This window comes from Adiantum capillus-veneris, chromosome 22, assembly GCF_014529385.1.
Source record: "Adiantum capillus-veneris isolate H3 chromosome 22, ASM1452938v2, whole genome shotgun sequence".
Taxonomy (NCBI): domain Eukaryota; kingdom Viridiplantae; phylum Streptophyta; class Polypodiopsida; order Polypodiales; family Pteridaceae; genus Adiantum; species Adiantum capillus-veneris.
Genome location: NC_140952.1, coordinates 84,595,342 through 84,617,764, shown reverse-complemented (window position 1 = coordinate 84,617,764; position 22,423 = coordinate 84,595,342). Strand labels below are relative to the sequence as shown.

At 46.9% G+C, this 22,423-nt stretch overlaps 1 protein-coding gene and 1 pseudogene across 1 annotated transcript in view; one reads left to right on the top strand and one right to left on the bottom strand.

Moving 5' to 3' along the window:
• Window positions 1-22,423, bottom strand: part of SWP (RNA polymerase II transcription mediator) — a 32,597-nt gene extending 10,174 nt beyond the window's left edge. The window contains exons 1-4 of the mRNA XM_086495950.1: window positions 22,078-22,423; window positions 11,278-12,366; window positions 10,557-10,651; window positions 9,461-9,635 (exon numbers count right to left, since the gene is read on the bottom strand). Coding sequence (XP_086352076.1) covers window positions 9,461-9,635; window positions 10,557-10,651; window positions 11,278-12,366; window positions 22,078-22,296 — 1,578 coding nt within the window. The 5' untranslated portion in view covers window positions 22,297-22,423. The remainder of the gene's footprint in view (window positions 1-9,460; window positions 9,636-10,556; window positions 10,652-11,277; window positions 12,367-22,077) is intronic.
• LOC147429706 (uncharacterized) lies at window positions 6,366-9,409 on the top strand (annotated as a pseudogene).

Sequence of the window (22,423 nt, the reverse complement as noted above, 5' to 3'; positions counted from 1 at the left end):
TTTCTCCAAGGATGAGGAAGAGCATAGAGAACATCTGCTACATGTCTTTCAGGCATTACGAGATACACTTTTTGGGACACATCGTCTCAACAGCAGGAGTGCAGATGGACCCGGCCAAGATAGAGACTATCCGTGATTGGCCCGATTTGAAGAATGTCCATGAAGTTACAAGCTTCTTGGGCTTATGTTCTTACTACCGACGGTTCATTAGAAAGTTTGCAAAGGTTGCTTCCCCTTTGCGTGTCTTGACACAGAAAGGAGTCCCTTTCTCGTGGGGACCCACAGAGGTGACTGCCTTTCAAACATTGAAAGAGAAATTGACTACAGGACTAGTTTTGACTTTGCCGGATTTGCAGAGTCATTCGAAAGTATATTGTGATGCTTGTGGTCGTAGTCTGGGTGCGGTCTTAATGCAAGAAGGCCATGTCATTGCCTATGAGAGCCGATTGTTCTCAAGGCCGAAATTGACATCACAGATTTATGAGAAACAGCTTTTGGCGGTTATCCATGCTCTTACTCAGTGGTGGCATTACCTACTCGGAGCGGATTTTGCTATCTTCACAGACCATCAGAGTTTACACTACTTCTTGTCACAGAAGCAACTATCGGAAAAGCATATGCGGTGGGCGAACATCTTGTCACAGTTTCACTTCCAGATTGTCCATGTGCACGGACAGAAGAATTTGATGGCAGATGCTTTGTCTCGGAAAACGTTGGTTTTGGCTATTTCCGCGATACAACATAGGAGCTTCGAGGATATGGTCGATCAGTATGCCACAGATATGGAATTTGCAGATATTTTCACTCAGATACGGAATGGGGAGGTAGTAGCGGGATATTCCATTCGGGATGGCTACTTGATGAAGAAAACGATGTTGTGCATTACACAGCCGTTAAGGGAAAAGGTTCCAACTGAATGCCACTGTCCACCATTTACCGGTCACCGCGGCATTGCGACCACCTTGAAAGGTATGGAGAGATACTTCTTTTGGCCGAGACTCAAGAAAGACGTGGACAATTTTCTACGCAATTGCTAGGTATGCCAGAAGGTCAAATTTGACAGGCATAAAGCACAGGGATTGTTACAGCCTTTACCCATACCCACACGCCCCTGGGAAAGTATTGCAATGAATTTCATTTTTGATCTCTCGAGAACACAAAGTGGTCACGATGGTATCTAGACTGTTATAGACAAATTTAGCAAGCAAGCTCATTTCATTCCAGTGAAGAAAACAGTAAAGCCGGATCACTTAACGAGACTGTTTGTGGCCCAGATCTTTAGATTACATGGCATGCTTGAGACGATTGTCTTCGACAGAGACCCCAGATTTACGAGTTTGTTTTGAAAGGCTATTTGGGAGAACATTGGCACGCGGTTGCAATTCTCGTCATCGTTCCACCCGCAGACTGACGGGCAATCAGAGATTGCTAATTCAATAGTACTAGATTTATTGAAGTCTTACATCCCAGATCAGAAAACTCAATGGGAAAAGTATTTACCTTTGGTGGAATTTGCCTACAATAACACGATACACTCTTCGACGATAAGGCGCCATTTGAGATTATTGAAGGTGTTACGAAGGTTCCACCCTTCCTAAGCACGAAAGATAAGATTTTTGAAGCTGACGAGTACACACGGGACTTGGACACGGCTTTTGCCAAGGTCTGGGAGGCTTTGCAAAAATATCAAGAAAGACACAAAAAGGCAGCAGATCAACATCGTCGCGATTTGAAATTAAAGAGAATGATTGGATGCTCTTACGTTTTGAGAAGGCACGCCTGAGAAAGAAAAAGGGAAAGGAGCGGCTTTTTCCAAAGCTTAGCATGAGATACTATGGACCTTTCCAGATTTCCGAAAAGATAAATGATGTCTCCTTTCGACTAAAGTTGCCCGATATTTGGAGGATTCACAATGCTTTTCATGCGAGTCTCCTGAAGCCTTTTAAAGGCGATGTGCCCGATGATGGAGAGCATGATGAGCAACCCGAAGTGGAGGAAAACGAGGAGATACTCGTTCCAGAACAGATTTTGGCACATAAAGAAAGAAAGGTAAAAGGTAAAATGATAAGGCAGTTCTTGGTTAAATTCAAGAACTATCCCACATTGGATGCGAAGTGGATGGAGCAAGAGGACCTGGCAAATACTCCTCAGATTGTGAACTTTTACCTTGAAGCATTTGGTTTAGCATAGTCTATTCCAAAATTGAACCCCGAACTCAGCTGGGCGGAATTTGGTGCAGTGGGTATGCACAAGAGGGGAGTCGCTCCACTCCTTTGTCAACAAATTGCCCCGATTCTGATACTAAAGTCACGGATGTCTCTTTTGAGTTTCAGGGATACTGTGAGTTGATAGTATTCTGTTGTATGACTTTATGAACTGGAATTCCCGATAATATGATACTGATTTGTTCTTGACTTGTCTAAGTGCAGGAACTGATAGACGAAATAACCTCTAGAGGAGCTCACTTACACAATGACAGACACTTCAGGATGCAGGGGTAGAGGCATACCCACACACTGAGCCTGGGCGACGACGACGTTCTGGGAGCATACCCCAGAATACCTGGTATGATGAGGAGTGCAGAGAGACGAGAGTCCGACTCTAGCGGGAGATACATCTAGGAGTCATCACTCACATGCACTCACGGTCCACAAATTGCTTCTCGATGCTTGGTGTGACCGAAGAAGAGGGCGATTATACTGTACAACTAGAGGGCGGTATTATTTCAATTACCTGTTAACTTTACACAAAGCACTGAGAAGGAAAGAGAACACAGTTGCGTCCAGTGACTAGAATGTCACTGCGCACACGAGACCGACATCTTGTAGGCCCCAGAGATTGGCGCCCCTTTCGGTATTTCATCACATCTTCGTTCAGCACTGCCTCATTGACAGGGCAAAGGCGTGGAAGAAGAGGCTTTACTACTGCTTTGTAGATTTCTACAAGGCCTTTGATACAGTTCCACGCGAGAGGCTCTCTCAGCGCCTTCAGAGTCTTGGGATACCTATTTACCAGCAGACATGATTTGGGCCATAAATGCTCTCTATGAGAGGGTGACTGGTCGAGTTCGATGCCATTGCTAGCACCATTGGTGTTAAGCAAGGATGCCCACTCTCCCCGACACTCTTTGGGCTCTACATCTGTTGGGGTTAAGGCCTATGTGCCTTGACCGGTCGCCCAGGTCATGGGCGCCCGGCGCCCGCCCACTGTTACCCTATACTTATAGTGAGTATACTGTATAGGGGGAGCTGCCACTTCACAGTCTCCCCACCCACATCGTGTGTGTGTCTCCTTCTCTCTCTCACTCTCCGTTTGTGGTGCTCCCCGATCCCCTTCAATTGGTATCAGAGCTATGGCGACCACGGAGAGCACGACGGCTTTGAGAGCTTCAAGGCAATAGCTCGCTTGCTCTCGGTGGTGGAGAGATTAAGAAAGCTTGGAAGCTTTGTGAGAATACAATGGGAGCTTGTGAGCTCAGTTGAGAGTGATGTATGCTCTTGTGGAAGCTCAGAAAGGAGTGTGGAAAATTGTGTGTAAGTGAAGGTGCTGCCCTAAAAATTGTGCGCGCAGCAGCACTATTTTCAGATTCGTTTTTCTCCTTGTAGAATGCAGATCTGAGAATTCTGTCCGGCAAAGCCCATCCGTTTCGACGTGGTCTACAACTTTGCAGAAGAAACTTTTTGCAAATTCCTCACCGTTTTTCTGATATTCAGCTTAAACTGACTGTATACAGAAATTCCAGATTTTCTGTTGTCGCATTGTGTGCGAGTTTGATGCACTTTTGGAAGCACGGGAGATGCTTGAAGTTGAGTGCATAAATTCTGAGCTGAAGATGCAATTGCAGCTTGTGTTAAGCTTGTGGTTTGAGGGTTTTTTGGTAGACTTGGGCAACGAAGTACGGAGGCGTTTACACACCACCGAAGCGGTCTCTTGAGAGAGAGAGTTTTTTGGAGCACACAGGTGGAGCTTCTTTCACTGGTTTTCACAGGATACTTTGGCAGTGATTTTGTGCTTGGATTCATGGTCTTTGCGGATGGTTTGCATATGGTTATGGCGCATGGTTGATGCCCATTATACATGCATTTTGGCGAGCACTTTCAAGTGCCGGTGAGCTCTCTTGAGAGCATTGTTTTCGCATTGATCAAGTTTCCGGATTACAAATCTTTAGGCGCTTGCTTATGCGCGGTCACTCCGTTGATGTACGTTGAGTGCGGATTGCCATTGTATGTGAAAATGTGGAGCCATTTTGGCATTTTTACTCATTGGCATTGAGTAGTGTTATGGTTTATGGTAGAGATTGTACTTGAGTTTTTGCTCAGTTTTCAGGGGAAATTCTATCCGATTTTTCCCAGATTCTCGCCATAGTTTGTGATCGAGTGTTTACTCTCACTTTGACAGGTTTTGTCAGTTTGGACACAGTTTTGTGTTTTTGTATCCACTCTCGCAAGAGTGAGGAGTTGTGTATCTTTCTTTGCTTGAGATAGTGGTTTGCTCTCGGGTGGGAGAGTCTTGTGATCTCGAGCATTGTTTGCCATAGTTTTGCAGAGCTTATGCATGTATGTTGAGTGTAGTTTGATGTGCATTGATTGCTCATTGTATTGAGCTTGCAGGACAATGGTTATTTTGTGTTGATAGCCATTGTGCGTCAAAACTCTGGCGAAATTTTCCCAGGAGTTTTATGCGTATCATTTATGCGATCTACGTAGAGATTGTGGATTGCACTCAGCATTTGCGTGCGGTGTTCTCTGTAGGTGGGAGATTTGTGCGTGTGTATGCATCGATACCGCACAGTGTGGGCTTGGTGATTAGCTCACAGATTGCAGTGTGATACTAGAGCAGGCGAGGCTTGTATTGACATTGCGGGTGCTCTACTTTGGAGTGTGTCTCACAAGCTTTACATTGTGTTTCTAGCCATATTTGTAGACAGTTTCCAGGTGTTGTTGGTGAGGTGGTTTTGCTATCTAGCTTGCTACTTGTGCTCATGGCAGAGACAGGTGATCGATCAGATTGTGACCTCTCACAGATGCGCTTGTTTGATGGGTCAGACTTTGCGGCATGGAGAGATTGTATGCTTGATGCACTGACACAGCGAGGGTTGCATCGACCATTGAGTGGTGATGCAGGTAGACCTTCAAACATGTCTGACGATCAGTGGCAGGAGCTAGAGGAGATGGCACTATCTACACTCTCTTTGCACCTTGCAGAATCTGTATATGTTCTTGTTATGTATGAGACTACTTCGAGAGCACTTTGGCGCAAATTACATGATATGTATGATAGATCTGAGTCATCACGGACTCGTGTGAGACATATACATTCACGAGCACGCCGACAGGTGACATGTTGGTATTGTGGTCATTCTGGACACGTTAGACGACGCTGTTTTCGTCGTATGCGACATCGTAGGAGACATGGCAGTCTCAGAGATGTATGTAGTGATGCCATGGACTCAGTTGCTTTGACAGTTGAGACAGATGTAGTGTCGGAGTATACTAGTGACGGGGATGTCACTTTTACCTCGAGCTATGCACGAGATGCTATACATGTGGATAGTGCACTCCCTTCGCAGTGGTTGCTAGACGCAGATGCTATGTTTCATGTCACGCCGCATCGTGAATGGTTTTGTAGCTATTCTAGCGGGATGCTTGGCAGTGTACGTTTGACCGATGGATCGGTGCATACGATAGCAGGTGCAGGAGATGTGAGACTGTCATTACCGAGTGGTGCATCTTACTTGTTACGATATGTGCGCTATGTACCAGATTTGACAGTGAGTTTGATCTCGATTGGTCAACTTAGAGATTGTGGATGTCAGATTTTGCTACGAGAGCGAGATTTTGTGATGCATTTGGGTTCGCTAGTGATTGCGAGAGGTGCCAGGAGTGGTACAGGTTACCCATTGCATGTGGATCACGGGAGAGACGATGTTGTCTCTCTGATCATGCAGCCAGGTAGACAGCGAGAGAGCAGGCGAGTCTCTTTTGCTTGTGGGTTGCAGGATGCTTTGCATGGAGTGCAGAGCAGTGACCTTGTTGTGCAGGTTGCGTCTACGGATGCACAGGTAGAGCGGGATAGCTCTAGTGAGTCACAGCAGGATGAGTCATCAGAGGTGATGACAGAGATGACTCACATGGATGCTGAGATGTCGGCTATTGTGGAGTCATTTCTTGATATGCTTATGCCAGAGCTTGATGCAGATTCAGGACAGATGGATACTCTTGGTACACATGTGATATGTGGTGGGTACAAGGAGTCACTCCAGAGCTCGGAGTCAGAGTGCCATGGTCTCTATGATAGGGGACAGGATTGCCATGAGTTGAGTTCTGAGTTGGAGGTGGCAGAGGTTGCCAGGGTTGCATCAACGTTCGGTGTCCTCATGTACGAAATGCTGATCTCGAGGCCCGACATAGCAGCTGCAGTGGGAGCATTTGCAGCAGGGTTGATTAGTTGTTCGATGACTGATCTCGGCATAGAGCATAGGGGAGGTTTGCAGGTATTGGACGGATACTTGCAGGAGTGCATGAGCTCTTGTAGACTCTTTGCAGAGCTTGGAGCTAGCTCTGTGTGGCTTCCGCAGCGGGATGTTTGTCTATCAGTAGAGCCGGATGCACTAGCTCATCGAGAGTCAGTGGGCATAGGTTGAGAGAATATCTCACCTTCTATTAGTTGTACACTAGTAGATCTTGCTTAAAGGCACATTGGCCTTTAAGTGGGAGGTTGTTGGGGTAAAGGCCTATGTGCCTTGACCAGTCGCCCAGGTCATGGGCGCCCGCCCACTGTTACCCTATACTTATAGTGAGTATACTGTATAGGGGGAGCTGCCACTTCACAGTCTCCCCACCCACATCGTGTGTGTGTCTCCTTCTCTCTCTCACTCTCCGTCTGTGGTGCTCCCCGATCCCGCCCACTGTTACCCTATACTTATAGTGAGTATACTGTATAGGGGGAGCTGCCACTTCACAGTCTCCCCACCCACATCGTGTGTGTGTCTCCTCTCTCTCTCTCTCTCTCCGTCTGTGGTGCTCCCCGATCCCCTTCAACATCTTCGTTCAGCGCTCCCTCATTCACGTGGCAAAGGCGCGGAAGAAGAGGCTTTATTGCTGCTTTGTGGATTTCCACAAGGCCTTTGATACAGTTCCACGCGAGAGGCTCTTCCAGCGCCTTCAAAGTCTTGGGATACCTATTTACCAGGAGACATGATTTGGGCCATAAATGCTCTCTATGAGAGGGTGATTGGTCGAGTTCGATGCCATTGCTAGCACCATTGGTGTTAAGCAAGGATGCCCACTCTCCCCGACACTCTTTGGGCTCTACATCGACGAGATCTCCGACTACATACTACGAGCAGGAGGGGAGGGGAGCGACTTGGCAAGTACACCAGTCCACATCATGTTATATGTTGATGATATTGTGTTGATTTCAGAGTCACCCGAGGGCTTGCAACGACATCTTGGGGCCTTGGATGATTTCTGCACACACAAGGGGATGACAATGAACCTTGGCAAAACCAAGGTTATGATCTTTCACACATCCAGTGCAGTGAGGAGCGCTGCCACCTTCACAGCAGCAGGAGGATGGGTTCATGTGGTCACCTCATATGTCTACCTTGGAGTTACATTCACCGGCCTACCAGGACCCTTCACTATAAGGCAGGCAGCTACTGATAGGCTCACTCGAGGATATGCAGCCCTGGCCATGCTAGAGCGGAGATGCCATCAGGCACACTTTCAGAGCCCCGCACGAAGGGGTGGCTTTTCGACACCTTAGTCACCCCGGCCTTGATGTACTCAGCCGTAGTATGGGCACACGATTGACAGTTGACCAGTGGGCACAGATGGAGAGGCCACAGATATGTATGACCTCATGCTTGCTCCGTAGCAAGCAGACTGTGCCACATGACATTATCAGAGCAGAGCTCGCCACACCACCTATGGTAGTAGAGGCACTATTCTAGAAAATCTGTTTCATCCAGAGGATGAGAGAGCTACCTCCCGATAGACTTACTCGTAGGGCTTTTGAGGCAGCTATACAACTATCAGAGAGTGGGCATGAGAGAGCATGGTACGTCAAAGCATGGTTTGAGGCACACGGTCTTGATATGGAGAGTCTACCACCCTTCCAGTACGGCCCTGACTCACCCTATGTTCACCTCTAGGCTTTTTCGCGGCGAGAAGAACTTGGTGTTTGAGACAGGACCTTTGGCAGCTATACACCAGGAGAGTTTGGGAGTCACTGGGCTTGGGGACGAGGATGTCAGACTACAGAGACCAGTTCCTTACTATACTACCTGATGGGTTCATACAAAGACCACGCTACATGGACACATACATGCCACATAGCTCACGGGTGGCGATTGGTTAGTTGAGAGTGGCATCACACAGGTTAGAGATTGAGACTGGGAGACACACTAGGGTCCCCAAAGAGGAGCGAGTCTGCAAAGCATGCACAGAGGAGGTGGAGAGCGAGGAGCATTTTGTGTGTCGATGCAGCGCATATATTGAGATCAGAGGCAGGTATGAGGCCTTATTCAAAGGGCAGCCCACTCTCCGAGAGATCATGGACTCTTGAGATCAAGAGACAGCTAGGGCGTTTCTTATTAGAGTTACAGAGCCACCAGGACACACTACTACACACGCAGCTACACAGACAAAGGATAGACAGTTACAGCTCACGGACTTCTTTCAGAGAGTTATAGCCCCCCCCTCGTCCGACACTCAGAGGGGAGTGACACTCCCACAGGCCGAGGCGAGCCGAGCTAGACGACGACCACGAGCCACCAGGACACACTACTACACACACGCAGCTACATAGACAGAGGATAGACAGTTGCAGCTCACAGACTTCTTTCAGAGAGTTATAGCCCCCCCTCATCCGACACTCAAAGGGGAGTGACACTCCCACAGGCCGAGGCGGGCAGAGCTAGACGACGACCACAAGTCACTAGTTACAAGGGTGTGAGCCTCCACCACCAATAGATCAAGGAGATCCGGGCCCGAGAGCGTCATGCCACTAAGGAGCGAGTGGCTTAAATGAGGGCCGACCCTGCAGCTTTCATCCGGGCAGCCCTAGCACCAGACCCGCCCATGCACCACATATTACGCCCCCCCTTGATGCACTCTCATGATTGTACTACCCTGAGCATATAGACATGCATATACCCCCAGAGATAGAGCTCCATCCCCCCTCAGATATATCACCACCACCATCTCCAGTACATCACTACTTATTTCCAGTTCAGTTCAGTTTTGTATCAGTTTTATTTCATTTGTCTTTCCGATAGATGGATGACATACACACCATGTATATTTGATTTGTCTCTTAGGCCGATTTCGGCCTGACATAGACGTAAAAAATCATTCTCTCTCTCTCTCTCTCTCTCTCTCTCTCTCTCTCTCTCTCTCTCTCTCTCTCTCTCTCACATGTGCACACGCAAATGTTTACACAAAGGGCAAGTTTCCACCTTGAGATTGATTGAAACCCCAATGTCCGCATAGAGCTGTAAAAGACTCCTGTTACGAAGAGAGATGAATATATCAAGCGGACTCAACAAACCCTGATTCAATGAGTCCTCAGCGTCAGCAAGTAAAGCTGGAGAAATTGATGTGCTATGACTCCGCAAAACAAATTTGCCAGACCTAGCAAAGTACAAACCAAAATCACTCAAAAAATGCGGTCTAAAATGATTGCAGTAAACCAGCTTGCCAGAAAAGTACATCATTATGCACATCACAACAATACAACGGTATGAACCAAGACGATTTTCGTACTAGTTTGCATGTTTCTCATTTCCACCATCACGCATAGAGCATAAATTTTGATTGTGGACAAGAAAAAACCAACTTGAAATGTGAGAAGGATTGGATTAACACTCTCAAGTTTTCTTTTCACTTAGAAACTCGATGTTAGAACAACATCAGCAGCAAACAGCTAATATATAAGTTGCCACCAAACCCATGGGTACATCCACCCCCCTCCCCCCAAAACCCCCTCTGCACAATACATCAAAAAGGAAGCCAGTAGAATGCTAAGAATGTGTTCCAGTTTTGAGATAAAGGGAAGAAATGATGCATCACTGGTCGTAAAAACTTGCAGTATGAAAAAGCAATCAGTTCATATCTGAAATCAAAATAATGCAAAGCTTAAGTAATCGAAGTGGAAACACAAACAAAACTCATAATAAGTGTAGCCTCACAAAAAAACGCAGAGTGTACATAACCTTCTATGCATTGCAAAACCCCAACCTCATCACCAAAACCAGCAAAGTTTCTTTTGAAAGGATAAAAAACCATTTGCTACCTTGACATGACATTGAGTGAAATTGAAATAGTAAAACAGTCCTTGTTCCAGACCTCAGTACAGCGAGGTTTAGTTTTAATTACGGATATGTGCCTTCCTGTAATGCTCCTGGCTCTCTGACACCTTTTTACCATGAATTTCATTGTGCTTACCAGCTTCGCTCAATTTTGATAGAATCTCAATAGAATGAGCAGCTGTATATGAATTTACAGAAACGCAACAAATGAATAAATAACAAGAGCCAAGCATGCCAAGCTTACCGAATATTAATGCCGAGAGCCACATAGCTCTTCCCATATGCTCTAACACAAAGCACCTCTTCACCAACCTCTCCATCATAATGTCTCAGCACATCCTGAACAGTAAGGTCCTTAGAATCAAACTTCCACACGTGTAAGCGAAACATTTTATTAAAAAAAATCAAATTGCCTAAAATAATCTCCTCAAAATGATTTCAAAGGGATTTTAAGAATGCTGTCCCATACTCTTATCTTCTTTCGTCGCAGTTGAAGTGGGACAACCTGCTACCAGCGACAAGCTTAGCTACAACAGTCCAGCTAGTATTCCAAGCAAGCATGAACGATTGTGTTTTAGAACTTACTAAAAGTTCCCCCATGCCCAACACCACCTCTACCCACTAGACTTTGAAGCTAACCTGTGCTTGGCCATAAGGACAGCATCTTCAGAATGCTAAATCACACAAAAACCCAAATACGCATAGTTACACAACAAAGAAAATAGACAAAGCGTCCATTTTGAAGCAAGAGCAAGGACATTGATTTTCGAGTTGCAAACCCACTCCTATCTAGATTACCTGAATCATAGCCATCATTAGGGGTAAAGGATACAAAATACCAGCCTAAAGATTGCACTGCTATACATAAAATGTAAAAAAACTGTCAATCAAGAAGTTAAGTGACCACAGGTAGGTCCACCCTTGAATCATGACATAGAGAAACTTGAAGGAGTCACAATGCAGACCTCCGTGGTGAAAGCATCATCAATTCCCGATATTGTCTTTGTTGTATGCAGAATCACATCAGAATCCACTCTGCAAAGCCGAGAACTATTTCTAAAGAGTCTATACAATTCGAGGAGCCGAGTATGAACATTGCACAGAATCGCCCTCAAGAGAAGCCTCTCCACATCAATTGAAGTCAAGTTTATGTGAAAATGTGCCTCATAATTAGTAACTCCATCAATTACAGGTGGTACATGGGAGCAAGAAATGTGATGATCAGATTGTTGCTCTATCCTTAAGGATGGGAGTGAAGAGGTATCTGTACCTTTGACAAGGTCTAACCAGTATAGTATCTTCAAACCTGGAGAAACATGTGCCTTTCCGCCATCAGCTTCTCCATCTATCTCAATCCCCAAGCCATGACCTGCATTCTGAGCTGAATTACCAGTTGAACCCTCTTGTATGAGTTCAAAACGAATTGCATCCTTCCACCTTCCCTTTTGCAATGCACGGACTTGTCTGATGATAGTGTTCATGACCCAAGCAGAGCAAAACTCATGCAAAACAGAGTATAGAATCTGAAACGGGTCATCAAGAGCAGCCATTCTTCGCTCCAAGTCATCCTTAAGGCTGCTCTCCTGCATTGCAGTGAGTTTTAATGTGCCACTGTGCTCGCCCACAAGAACTTTCAAATGTAAGACCCTCCATAACAATGGGTACCCTCTATATCCAAGAGTAAGCTGTGCTTCAAACTCCTCCTCTACAAGAAGAGTGACCATTCCTTTTGCTACCTTCACTGAAGTTATCTCTCTCGGTAATGGAATGTCAAGCAATCGAGATCGCAACATTGTGTCCAATTTCTGTAAGGTTGATTCCTTTTCGTCGCCAGCCAGCATTGGTTGCATACCCAGATCCTCAATGCATTTAGGTAAACGTTTATAGCTACCTGTGAGTAAAACTTCCACTGCCGAAGGAATATCATACATAGGTGCACGTGCTTGCTGTAAGCCATCATGCAGGAAGAAAAGTGAGTCCGCAGCTTGAACAATACTGTTATCATGATTGGAAAGGGTCCCCACAAGCTGCTGACAGCACTCTACCAGAGGAATCTGAAGTTTAAAATAGAGCTTTTAATCAGATAAAACCATAACAAAGTAAACAAGACCAGTTCTCTCGACAATTGACGTGCATACAAAATTCTTGTAAGTACTTGTAAGTTCTCATATTCAACAGTCCAAAAAGATCGCACACATCTTTAAACCAAAAAAAACCTGGCAAGTGTAAGCCAGCTGGGTGCAATCCAGCTATTTAATGGGTTTTGAAATGGGACCCAAGATAAGCATTAGTAAGATTAGTAAAAACTGGAGAACCCTCTCTACTATGGAGCTCGTTTCTAAAACAATCAACATGAGATCAGTCTAGGTGCACCATTGGACATTGTTCTCTTGTAAAGAGCACGCGCACACGTCCATAACTAAATGGTAAAGCTTGGTAACATTGGAGGATATTCTCATGAAAAAAGCAACAAGGAAATTTTTATGCCAGCTCCTAACTTGAATATACTTCTTCAAGGGTTGCAATTGGTTCCACATAGAGTAGTGAACAAACTTTATTGTTAAAATTTGGTCATGTTTGTGACAATTTTTTCCTATGACTTAAAATGAAAAGATTTGAATCCAAATTGGCAAGACTAACAATTAGCATGGAATTTGAATAGGCCGTCTAGTTACACCCTTTTAAAATCTGCATTGAATCAACAACCATCATATTCCGCTGCTGATGCACCCATACTTGCAGACAATGGACTGCCTCACAATGCTGTAGATTTGCATTGAATCAACAACCATCATATTCCGCTGCTGATGCACCCATACTTGCAGACAATGGACTGCCTCACAATGCTGTAGATTTGCTACTTACAAATTCCCTCTTTCACTTGCAAAATGCAATAAAAGAATCCCGCATCGTGGCTGATGGGATAATGAAAAAAAAATCAATCTGCATATTGATGAGTGCCTTTGCATCTTTAGTTGATGCAATGAAGTTGCCAAATTTTTGAATTTGGGTAATTCATAAGGTCAATACATCCTAACTCACAAATTGCACACAAGGACCACAAAAGACGGATACTGAAATAAGAAATTGTAAGAAGTCCAGTCGTACACAAGATCTTCCCAGCAGATGTTTATCATTTAGAATGACAATAACCAATAGCATGTCCACGTGGCGCACAAAGCCAATGGCCATGTTACAAATGTCAAAAGGTTTCATGTAGATCTTTTGTTCATCCTTAAAAAAGCATCATACAATGCTTACGAGTTTCAATTATTAGGAGTAGTGAGTGCATCAAAAAGGTAATAGATTATGAAGAAAAACACTAATGTTGATAACCTCGTCTCAGGAGATGAGATAGAGGAACTTTCTAATATATCAGTCGATTCCTCGTGAACCAAAAAGGATATTCATAACTCGTCTCAAGAAATGAGATAAGAGGACTTTTTAAAGATCGGCGATTCCAAGTGAACCAGAAAGGACATTCGTAACCATATTGATTCCCTTTTCTCTTAGGGTCAATTCATCTCAAGAAATAAGATAGAGAACTGTCACGTGCACATCTAACCCTATGTGCATGTGGACAAGCTATCTCAGGTCTAGGGTTTAGATCAACCTAGGAAGTGTTCTGGCACCTTTGTGAGCCTGTGCACAGGTTGTGCATGTCCAGGCACTTAGATTAGTTGCATATCCTCTGATTGCACACAGCATAATCATTAGCATGGCATTCAGTACCCATCATGAGCATTTTACAGAGCATAGAACCCTTTTTCCCAAAATACACATTTTTCACTTATTTATTAAAAAGTGACTTTTATTGGAAAAGTAAGTAGGGCAAATTGCTAAGGAAATATAAAAGAAACATGACAGTCACCCAGTAGAAGCAGGAGAATATAAGAGAGCACGGGCATTCTTGCAGCAAGCCCTCTATAAGGGAAGTATGTGCCACTTCCCCCAACTTGCGAGCCCCGTTTTCATGTGATTCTTCGCGTCCCTTGTATCCGGCACTTTCTTATGATATTGATAATTCCTTTGCGTCCCTCACTCTCGTGTCCCTCTTGCGTTCACTTTTCAAGTTGTGTTCTTGTGTATGTGTTTGCTTGCCTGCAGGTCCCGTTTGCAACGCAGGTGAGCCGGCGCGGCCCCTTTTCCCCGACGCCTCGAGCGAGGGCGTCACACTTGGTATCAGAGCTTTGGCTCGAGTCCCCGCCGACCCGACGTCGGCTCGTGGCCCGTGGTTGTCACCACGTTTTTGGCCCGTTTGCCCCGTTTTCACCACGTCCCTTGCGTTTTTGCCCCGTCCCTTGCGTTTCCTCCACGTTCCCCACCGTTTTTCACCGTTTTGCCCTATTTTCACCGCGTTCTCCGCGTTCTTGGCCCGTTTTGCCCCGTCCCTTGCGTTTTCTCCACGTTCCCCACCGTTTTTCGCCGTTTTGCCTCGTTTGACCCGCGTCCCTTGCCGTTTTGCCCCGTGTTGACGCGTTTCTCCACGTTCTTCATCGTTTTTCAACGTTTTACCCCGTTCTGTCCCGTCTTACACCGTTTGGGACCGGTTTTCATCGTTTTTGACCCGTTTTTCTTGGTTTTCGTCGCTTTGAACCCCGTTTTGCGTTGTATCATCGTTTTTCGACGTTTTCAAGCCCATTTTTCGCAGTTTTTCAATTTTCGACATTTTTGAGTTTTCTTTCGGCTTCGGCCTCAAAAGTACAGAAATGGCTGGAGATCAAGAATATGACGACGGATACAGGACCGAACCTGATCTGAATAAGAAGGAGAAGAAGAAGAAGGAAACGAAGACGAGACAAGATGCCCAATACACAATAGAAAAGAGACTGGAGGCAAGCATCATGGCCTCCGTGGAACAACAGATCAACTTGATGTCGGCTAACCTGGGCGACCTGATTCAAACACAGCTAGGCCAACGATACGAAGACCGCCCAGGCACAAGTAATGTCAACACCCGACGAAACACACAAAGACGACCGCGGCCAGGAAGGCTAGGGACAGTCGACGAAGATGAAGACTATCAGGATGACCAAAGTGAAAGGTGCTACTACAGCCCTGATAGAAATCTAGAAGATGAGAACAGATTGGGGAAATTCAGACCCATTCCCCAGAGAAGTACAAAGGCCATCGCAACTCACTGGAACTCAACAAGTGGTTCAGCGAGGTCGAAGACTGCATGCAGTGGAACAACATAGGCAGACGCAGATGGGTGCAAGTTGGCCAAAACCTTCCTGGCCGACGACGCCTATGTATGGTTCCTCACTGAACAGCTATCAAAGCACTGGGAGGACTGGGAGGACCTACAAAGAGACGTGATCAGTTACTTTGTCCCAGAGAATGAGGGCAACAAAGTCAGAGACTCGTGGCGCGATCTACGCCAGAACGGCCACATATCAGAATACATTGTCAAATACCGTCGACTCATGCTCCAACTCGCATTGATGCACACAACCGACCGACTACATGGTTTCTTGTACGGCCTTAAGCCTTGGGCCCGTCGCGAAGTAGAAAAGCAGAATCCCACCACCTAGGAAGTGGCCGCCAATATGGCCGAAAAGCTACGCGACACCAACTCAACACCAGGCTGCCCCCCAAATAACCCTCGCCCCAACAATTTTGCCCCCACTACCTCCAGCAACTGGCCTAACCCAGCCGCCGGGCGAGGTCGCGGATTTATACCCAATAATAGAAGCAATGACCCTCGACCACCACCACCACCCAATTTCAACCATGGACTAGGCCGCGGAAATGGCGCCTTAGTCCCACGCAGCTCTTTTGCTAGCAACTCTTACAGCACCACGTCCAACAGTTTTGTCCCCAACACGTACAACGGCAACAATAACCAGCCGCACCCCGATCGCATCTGGTGCAGTGACTGTAGAATCGCCCATGGAGCCAACTACGCATGTGCTCGCAAGAGAAATCAGGCATCATCCTCGTCTAGCAGGGTCAACACCCTCCAAATAGAAGAACCACCCTCCCCCCCAAACATAAGAATCGAAGAAAGGGATACCCCTGTTGCTGACCAACAACCACGTATTGGAGCGGTATCCCTCCACCCTCAATGCATGGCGGCAGCTATCACGGACATCCAGAACCTGTATGTCCAGGCAACAATTGGATCACAGCAGGGCGCTACACACAATTTTCTATCCCCGCAGTGCGCCGCTCGCCTGGGCCTACACCTCACCACCGTAAATGAAACCACTGTCAAGTTTGCCCAAGGAAAGGATAGCAATGTCAAGGCAGCCCGTCAAGTCAAGATTCAGATGGGTGAATTCACATGTCGACTTGACTTCATAGTGGTACCAATGGACGACTTCGAGGCAATCATTGGTCTGTCCTTCAACAAGTATCTCATTGCACTCCTAGGCATGAAGGTGGACCAATTGCTTCTGAACAATCAAGGCAAAGCAGTTACAGTCCAAGGCGCTAGACTCACAACAAAGCAAGCATTCACACGTCAGGCGCATCTTCAAACCAACCCCCCCCCCCATCAACCGCAATGACCCCGCTCAATTGGCAGCAATGAAAGGTAAACAAAAAGTCCCAGAGACATCTTCCCCCAGACTCAATCTCATGAGTGCAAAGCAAGCAGAGAGGGCTCTCAAGAAAGGAGCTCAAGTTCACCTCTGCATCATGCAAGCACAGGAACGGCCCACAGCAAGACTCAACTCCATTACCCCCATTCTCCAGAAGTACAAAGATGTCATGCCCCCAGAACTTCCCCCCAGCCTACCCTCTCCCCGACAAATTCAACATGAAATTGATCTCATCCCCGGGAGTACACCCCCGGCCAAGGCCCCCAACCGCATGAATGACACGGAGCTCAAAGAGCTCAAGAAGCAACTCCAGGAATTAGAGGATCAAGGCTTCATCCGGCCCAGCAGCTCTCTTTTTGGGGCCCCAGTCCTGTTTGTCAAGAAGAAAGATGGCTCGATGAGACTGTGCGTGGATTATCGGGCCCTCAACAAGATCACTATCAAAAACAAGTACCCAGTTCCCCTCATGGAAGACCTCCTGGACAGACTACAGGGTGCCAAGTACTTCACGCGCATCGATCTCCGCTCAGGCTATCACCAAGTCCGCATTGCCCTTAAAGACATTGCGAAGACCGCCTTCCGCACACGCTACGGCTCCTGGGAATGGCTTGTCCTGGGTTTCGGTCTCACCGGCTGTCCTGGCACTTTTTGCCGAATAATCCATGACAGTTTCCGCGACATGATTGACGATTTTCTCATCACTTACACTGACGATCTACTCATCTACAGCAAGACCTTAGAAGAGCACCAGAAGCATGTCGCCGCAGTACTCCAGCGCCTCCGCGAACACCAACTTTATGCCAAGCTGGAAAAGTGTGAGTTTGTTGTCCAAAGCATCGAGTTCCTCGGTTTCATCGTCACATCCAAAGGTATTATGGTGGATCCCAAGAAAGTCGACGTCGTCATCAAGTGGGCTCCCCCGACATCCATCAAAGAAGTCCGAGAGTTTGTGGGCTTCTGTCAGTACACACGCCGCTTCATCCGCGACTTCAGCAAGATTGCAGCACCACTTACAGAGATAACCAAAGGCCACAAACCCTTTCAGTGGACCTCCAGAGAAGAAGAAGCTTTCGAGAACCTGAAGATAGCCATGTGTGGTGCCCCCGTCCTCCGACTACCCGACTTCACTAAACCCTTTGAAGTTCATACTGATACCTCAGATGGTGCCATTGGGGGTGTCCTCATGCAAGAGAATCAACCCATCGCCTACGAATCCCACAAATTCACATATGTAGAGACAAGATGGACCACACATGAGAAGGAAATGCTCGCTGTCGTCCACTGCCTCTGAAAGTGGCGACACTATGCCCAAGACAAGCACACCAAAGTCTACACAGATAACATCTCGCTCAAGTACTTCCAAACACAGCCCAAAATTATCCCCAAGCAAGCCACGTGGCAAGATACACTTGCAGAGTACAACATCGACATCATCCACAAACCTGGCACCACAAATGTCATGCTAGATGCCCTCAGTCGAAGATCCACCCTCACAGCCATCTCCACAGCAACCAGCACCCTACGCCAACGCATCCTCGACGCTCAAGAAGCCGACCTTGCTGTCCTCCGAATGCTCAACGACCACATCTCTGGCAAAGCTGCCCTGGGCCTCTTCGAAGTCAAAGATAACCTCTTCTACGCGCATGGTAAAATCTACATCCCCAATGATCCAGAGCTAAAGAAAGACCTCATGTGGGAGGCTCATGACTGCAAGCTAGCTGGACATGGTGGCCAGAAGAGATCTTATGACAAACTCCACTAACACTACATGTGGCCCAAAATGAAGGACGACGTCATCGACTACGTGAGCACCTGCCCAACCTATCAATTGGTCAAAGCTCAAAGAGTCAAGCCTGCCGGCCTCCTCCACCCCATGCCAACACCCTCCCGGCCTTGGGACATGGTAAGTATGGACTTCATCGTCGACCTCCCCCCCTCCCACGGCCACACTACCATCATGGTGGTCGTCGACTACTTCACCAAGCAAGCCCACTTCATACCTGCAAAGCCTCCCGTCACCGCCTACCAAGTCGCCAAACACTTCTTCGCCAAAGTCTTCAAATACCACGGCCTACCCTTAGCCATAGTTTCTGATCGCGACACCCGCTTCCTCAGTGACTTCTGGCGCGAGCTCTTCAAGCTACTAGGCACCCAGCTACGCTTCTCCTCCGCCTACCACCCCGAAACCGATGGGCAAACTAAAAGAGTCAACCAAGGCATCAAAGACAACATCCGCAGCTACGTCAAGGCAAATCAGAAGGACTGGTCCGAATACACGGACGTCCTGGAATTCCACTACAACAACTCCATCCACAGCAGCACTGGCTATACCCTATTCGAGCTCTCCACAGGTAAAGAAGTAATCACCCCTCTTGCACTAGCAACCGGCGACGTGCATGCCCAGAATCTGGAATTGAGGAGTTTCTTCAACAATGGCAAACGCGCATGCAACGCGCAAAGAAAAGCCTCGAGCAAAGCAAGGTTCGCATCGCCAAATACGCCAACCAAAAACGACGGCCTGCCGAACTCTTCCAAGAAGGTGACTTAGTCCTCGTCAGCTCCCAGAATATCACCCTCCCTCAAGGCCTCTCCCCGAAGTTCAACCACCGCTACTATGGGCCATACAAAGTGCTCAAGTCCTACAACGACATCACCTACAAGCTGGATCTCCCATCACACATCAACATCCACAACGCCTTCCATGTAAGTCTACTCAAAAGGTTTGTGCTGGATAACACCTATGGTAGAAGCCTCCCCGAATATGTAAAGGATGGCCCGCCACATAAGCCGGAGGCCATCTTAAAGTCGTGCTTTGGGCGCCGGGGACAACTCTTCTATGTCAAATGGCGCAATCGCCCCATGACGGAATGCACTTGGGTACCTGAAGAAATCATGCTTCGACTCGGAAGACCCCTTGTGCTGCGCTTCTACAACATGCCAACTGAAGAGGAGGACAACACACCAAATGAAACCCACATAGAGTAGTCCTCCCCCCCACTTGTAACTAGCATCAACCTAGGTAGCTAGACATTTTGTGGCAACACCGCACTCCCTCCTTGTAAATATCCGCCCCAAAACCTCGGCATCAACTTTTGTATCGGCACCTCTCAAAACCCCGGCTTGACGTGGCCGTCAAGCTCGCTCAAACCGGGGGTGTATATAAGGGAAGTATGTGCCACTTCCCCCAACTTGCGAGCCCCGTTTTCATGTGATTCTTCGCGTCCCTTGTATTCGGCACTTTCTTATGATATTGATCATTCATTCGCGTCCCTCACTCTCGTGTCCCTCTTGCGTTCAGTTTTCAAGTTGCGTTCTTGTGTATGCGTTTGCTTGCCTGCAGGTCCCGTTTGCAACGGAGGTGAGCCGGCGCAGCCCCTTTTCCCCAACGCCCCGAACGAGGGCGTCACACCCTCTAGCATTTCTTCCTCAGCAAGACCCCCCTCTCAGTATTTTCAGCAAGGCCTCATCAACGATTTTAGCCCATCATCAAAAGCGTTTTCAGCTAGTCTCCCTTAGCATTTTCAGCCAGCCATCCTCAGCGTTTTCAGCCAGCCATCCTCATAGAGTTTTCAGCCAGCCATCCTCAGGGTTTCAGCAAGACATCATCAGCGTTTTTCAGCCAAGGATCACCAGTGTTATCAGCTTCAGAATTCAGACAAATCACTAGCGTAAATTCAGCCAGATTCCAGCCTTCTGTTGCAGCGCAGGTAATGTTTTTGGTCAAGCTTAGCACTACAGCAGAAATCACAGATTTCAGCCATTCTCTCTCTCTCTCTCTCTCTCTCTCTCTCTCTCTCTCTCTCTCTCTCTCTCTCTCTCTCTCTCTCTCTCTCTCTCTTTCCTTAGTCTCTACGCTTCGACATCGTCGACTTTGACATGTACACCACCGGTTATGCACTTCGTCGATCGGATGCTTCGTCAAAAATTTTGCATATAAGGGATCCTTCAAATATTGGAGCATCTGCTTAGCACAAGCATCAACCTGCTATTGACGTTGCATCTCCATTCGTTCATACTCCGAAGGCCGCGGTGGCCCGTATTCTTTATCTGAATCGTTAGAAGGTGGTTGTCATCCATTTGAATTTTCCGTGCTTTCACCCGATCCAGAGTTGTCGAGTAGGTTTATCTGATTCTTGCGGGATTCGTCACTTGAATCCATGTGTAATCTGGGGTTCTTTATGGCTTATGCCCTTTAAGACAGAGCAATGAAGATGGGAGCGCGCACGATGCGCGATGTAAGAAGGGTGGGAGTGGCTAATAAGTCCAGGGTAATAACAATTTCCAAAGTGCCAAAGTGCTTTGTCTGCTCTTTGGTAAGACCGGTATGCTTTGAGAAAAGCACACGCCTGAAGCTCTGATACCACTGTTACAGACTTGGGCACCAATTTGATCGGGCTGGCCGCTTGTGGCCCCTTTGGTGGGTGCCCTATTTTTCCCCTTTTTTTCATATTTACCAGTTTTAGGGTTGTCGGTTTTTATGGGCTAGGTCAGCCATTTTATGTGCTCACCTATGTAGGGAGGAGGGGGGCAACCCATTTTGATATTGATATTATAGAGTTGCAGAGCCTTGTACTCTCTTGTGAGAGCAGAGTTTGCCCCACAAGGCTTGTCCATATTCTCTCTTTCTCCATCTTCTCTCCCTGGCGTTTGCCCCTCTCCCCACGCCATCCACTACACTTTGACAAATATCTAGTAAGCAAGCTAAAATGACACCACCTAAGCATATGAAGAGAAATTTACCACATCTTCACCATGTAGTCTTTTCCTCATTTGTACCCCTAATTCGTGAGCTAGCAACTTCTTCTTTCTCATTGTTGCTCATTCGTAAGATGTCACATACTCTTGAACAACTTTATGAGTGCTCTATCTACCCATAATGGCATTTTCTCGTAAGAAATGTTGGTAATTTGAGGGAACATCCTGAATAGACCCATCCACCTTTATATAATGCTTTCCATTGAGATTCATGAGAGAAGATGTTGTCCTGGCACCCATCTCCATCTTTCACACACCTGGCCGCATGCCTATTGGTAACATGTCAAACTACAGCCCCCAGATTACAATTGCCCATGACAGTAAAAAACAACCCTCTCCCACTACTGAATTATTGGCAGATTCGTGTACGTGAATTTTGATTCTGCAATCAAGTGTAAGTGCGTGTGCACACAATTGGGTAAGGATGATCATGATGCGCAGGCCTGCAATTGATGGAAAGCTGACCTGGTAACACCATTTGGACAAGACTAGGAGGCGAAGTAAACGCTGTCTTGTTTTGTTGATGAACTTGAGGAGGCCTATTTTCTTTTCTGTATCAGAACTGTCGGAACTAATGTCGCAAAGCTCCTTGAAGGCGACGAAAGAAGTCTGTGCAGTCTTCTTAACCAAAGCAGACAAATCTACGGTCTGCTGGCCAGGCTGAAACACGAAAGGTTCTGCCATTGCTTCCTATAGGAGAAGATCGTTCCCCTCCTTCTGCTCCTCTGTCTGCCTTTTCTAGCTTAAACTCTTACTGAAGCTTACATGGCGTGCGTCAGCGGTTCTGTAAACGCGCCTATACGACTTAGGC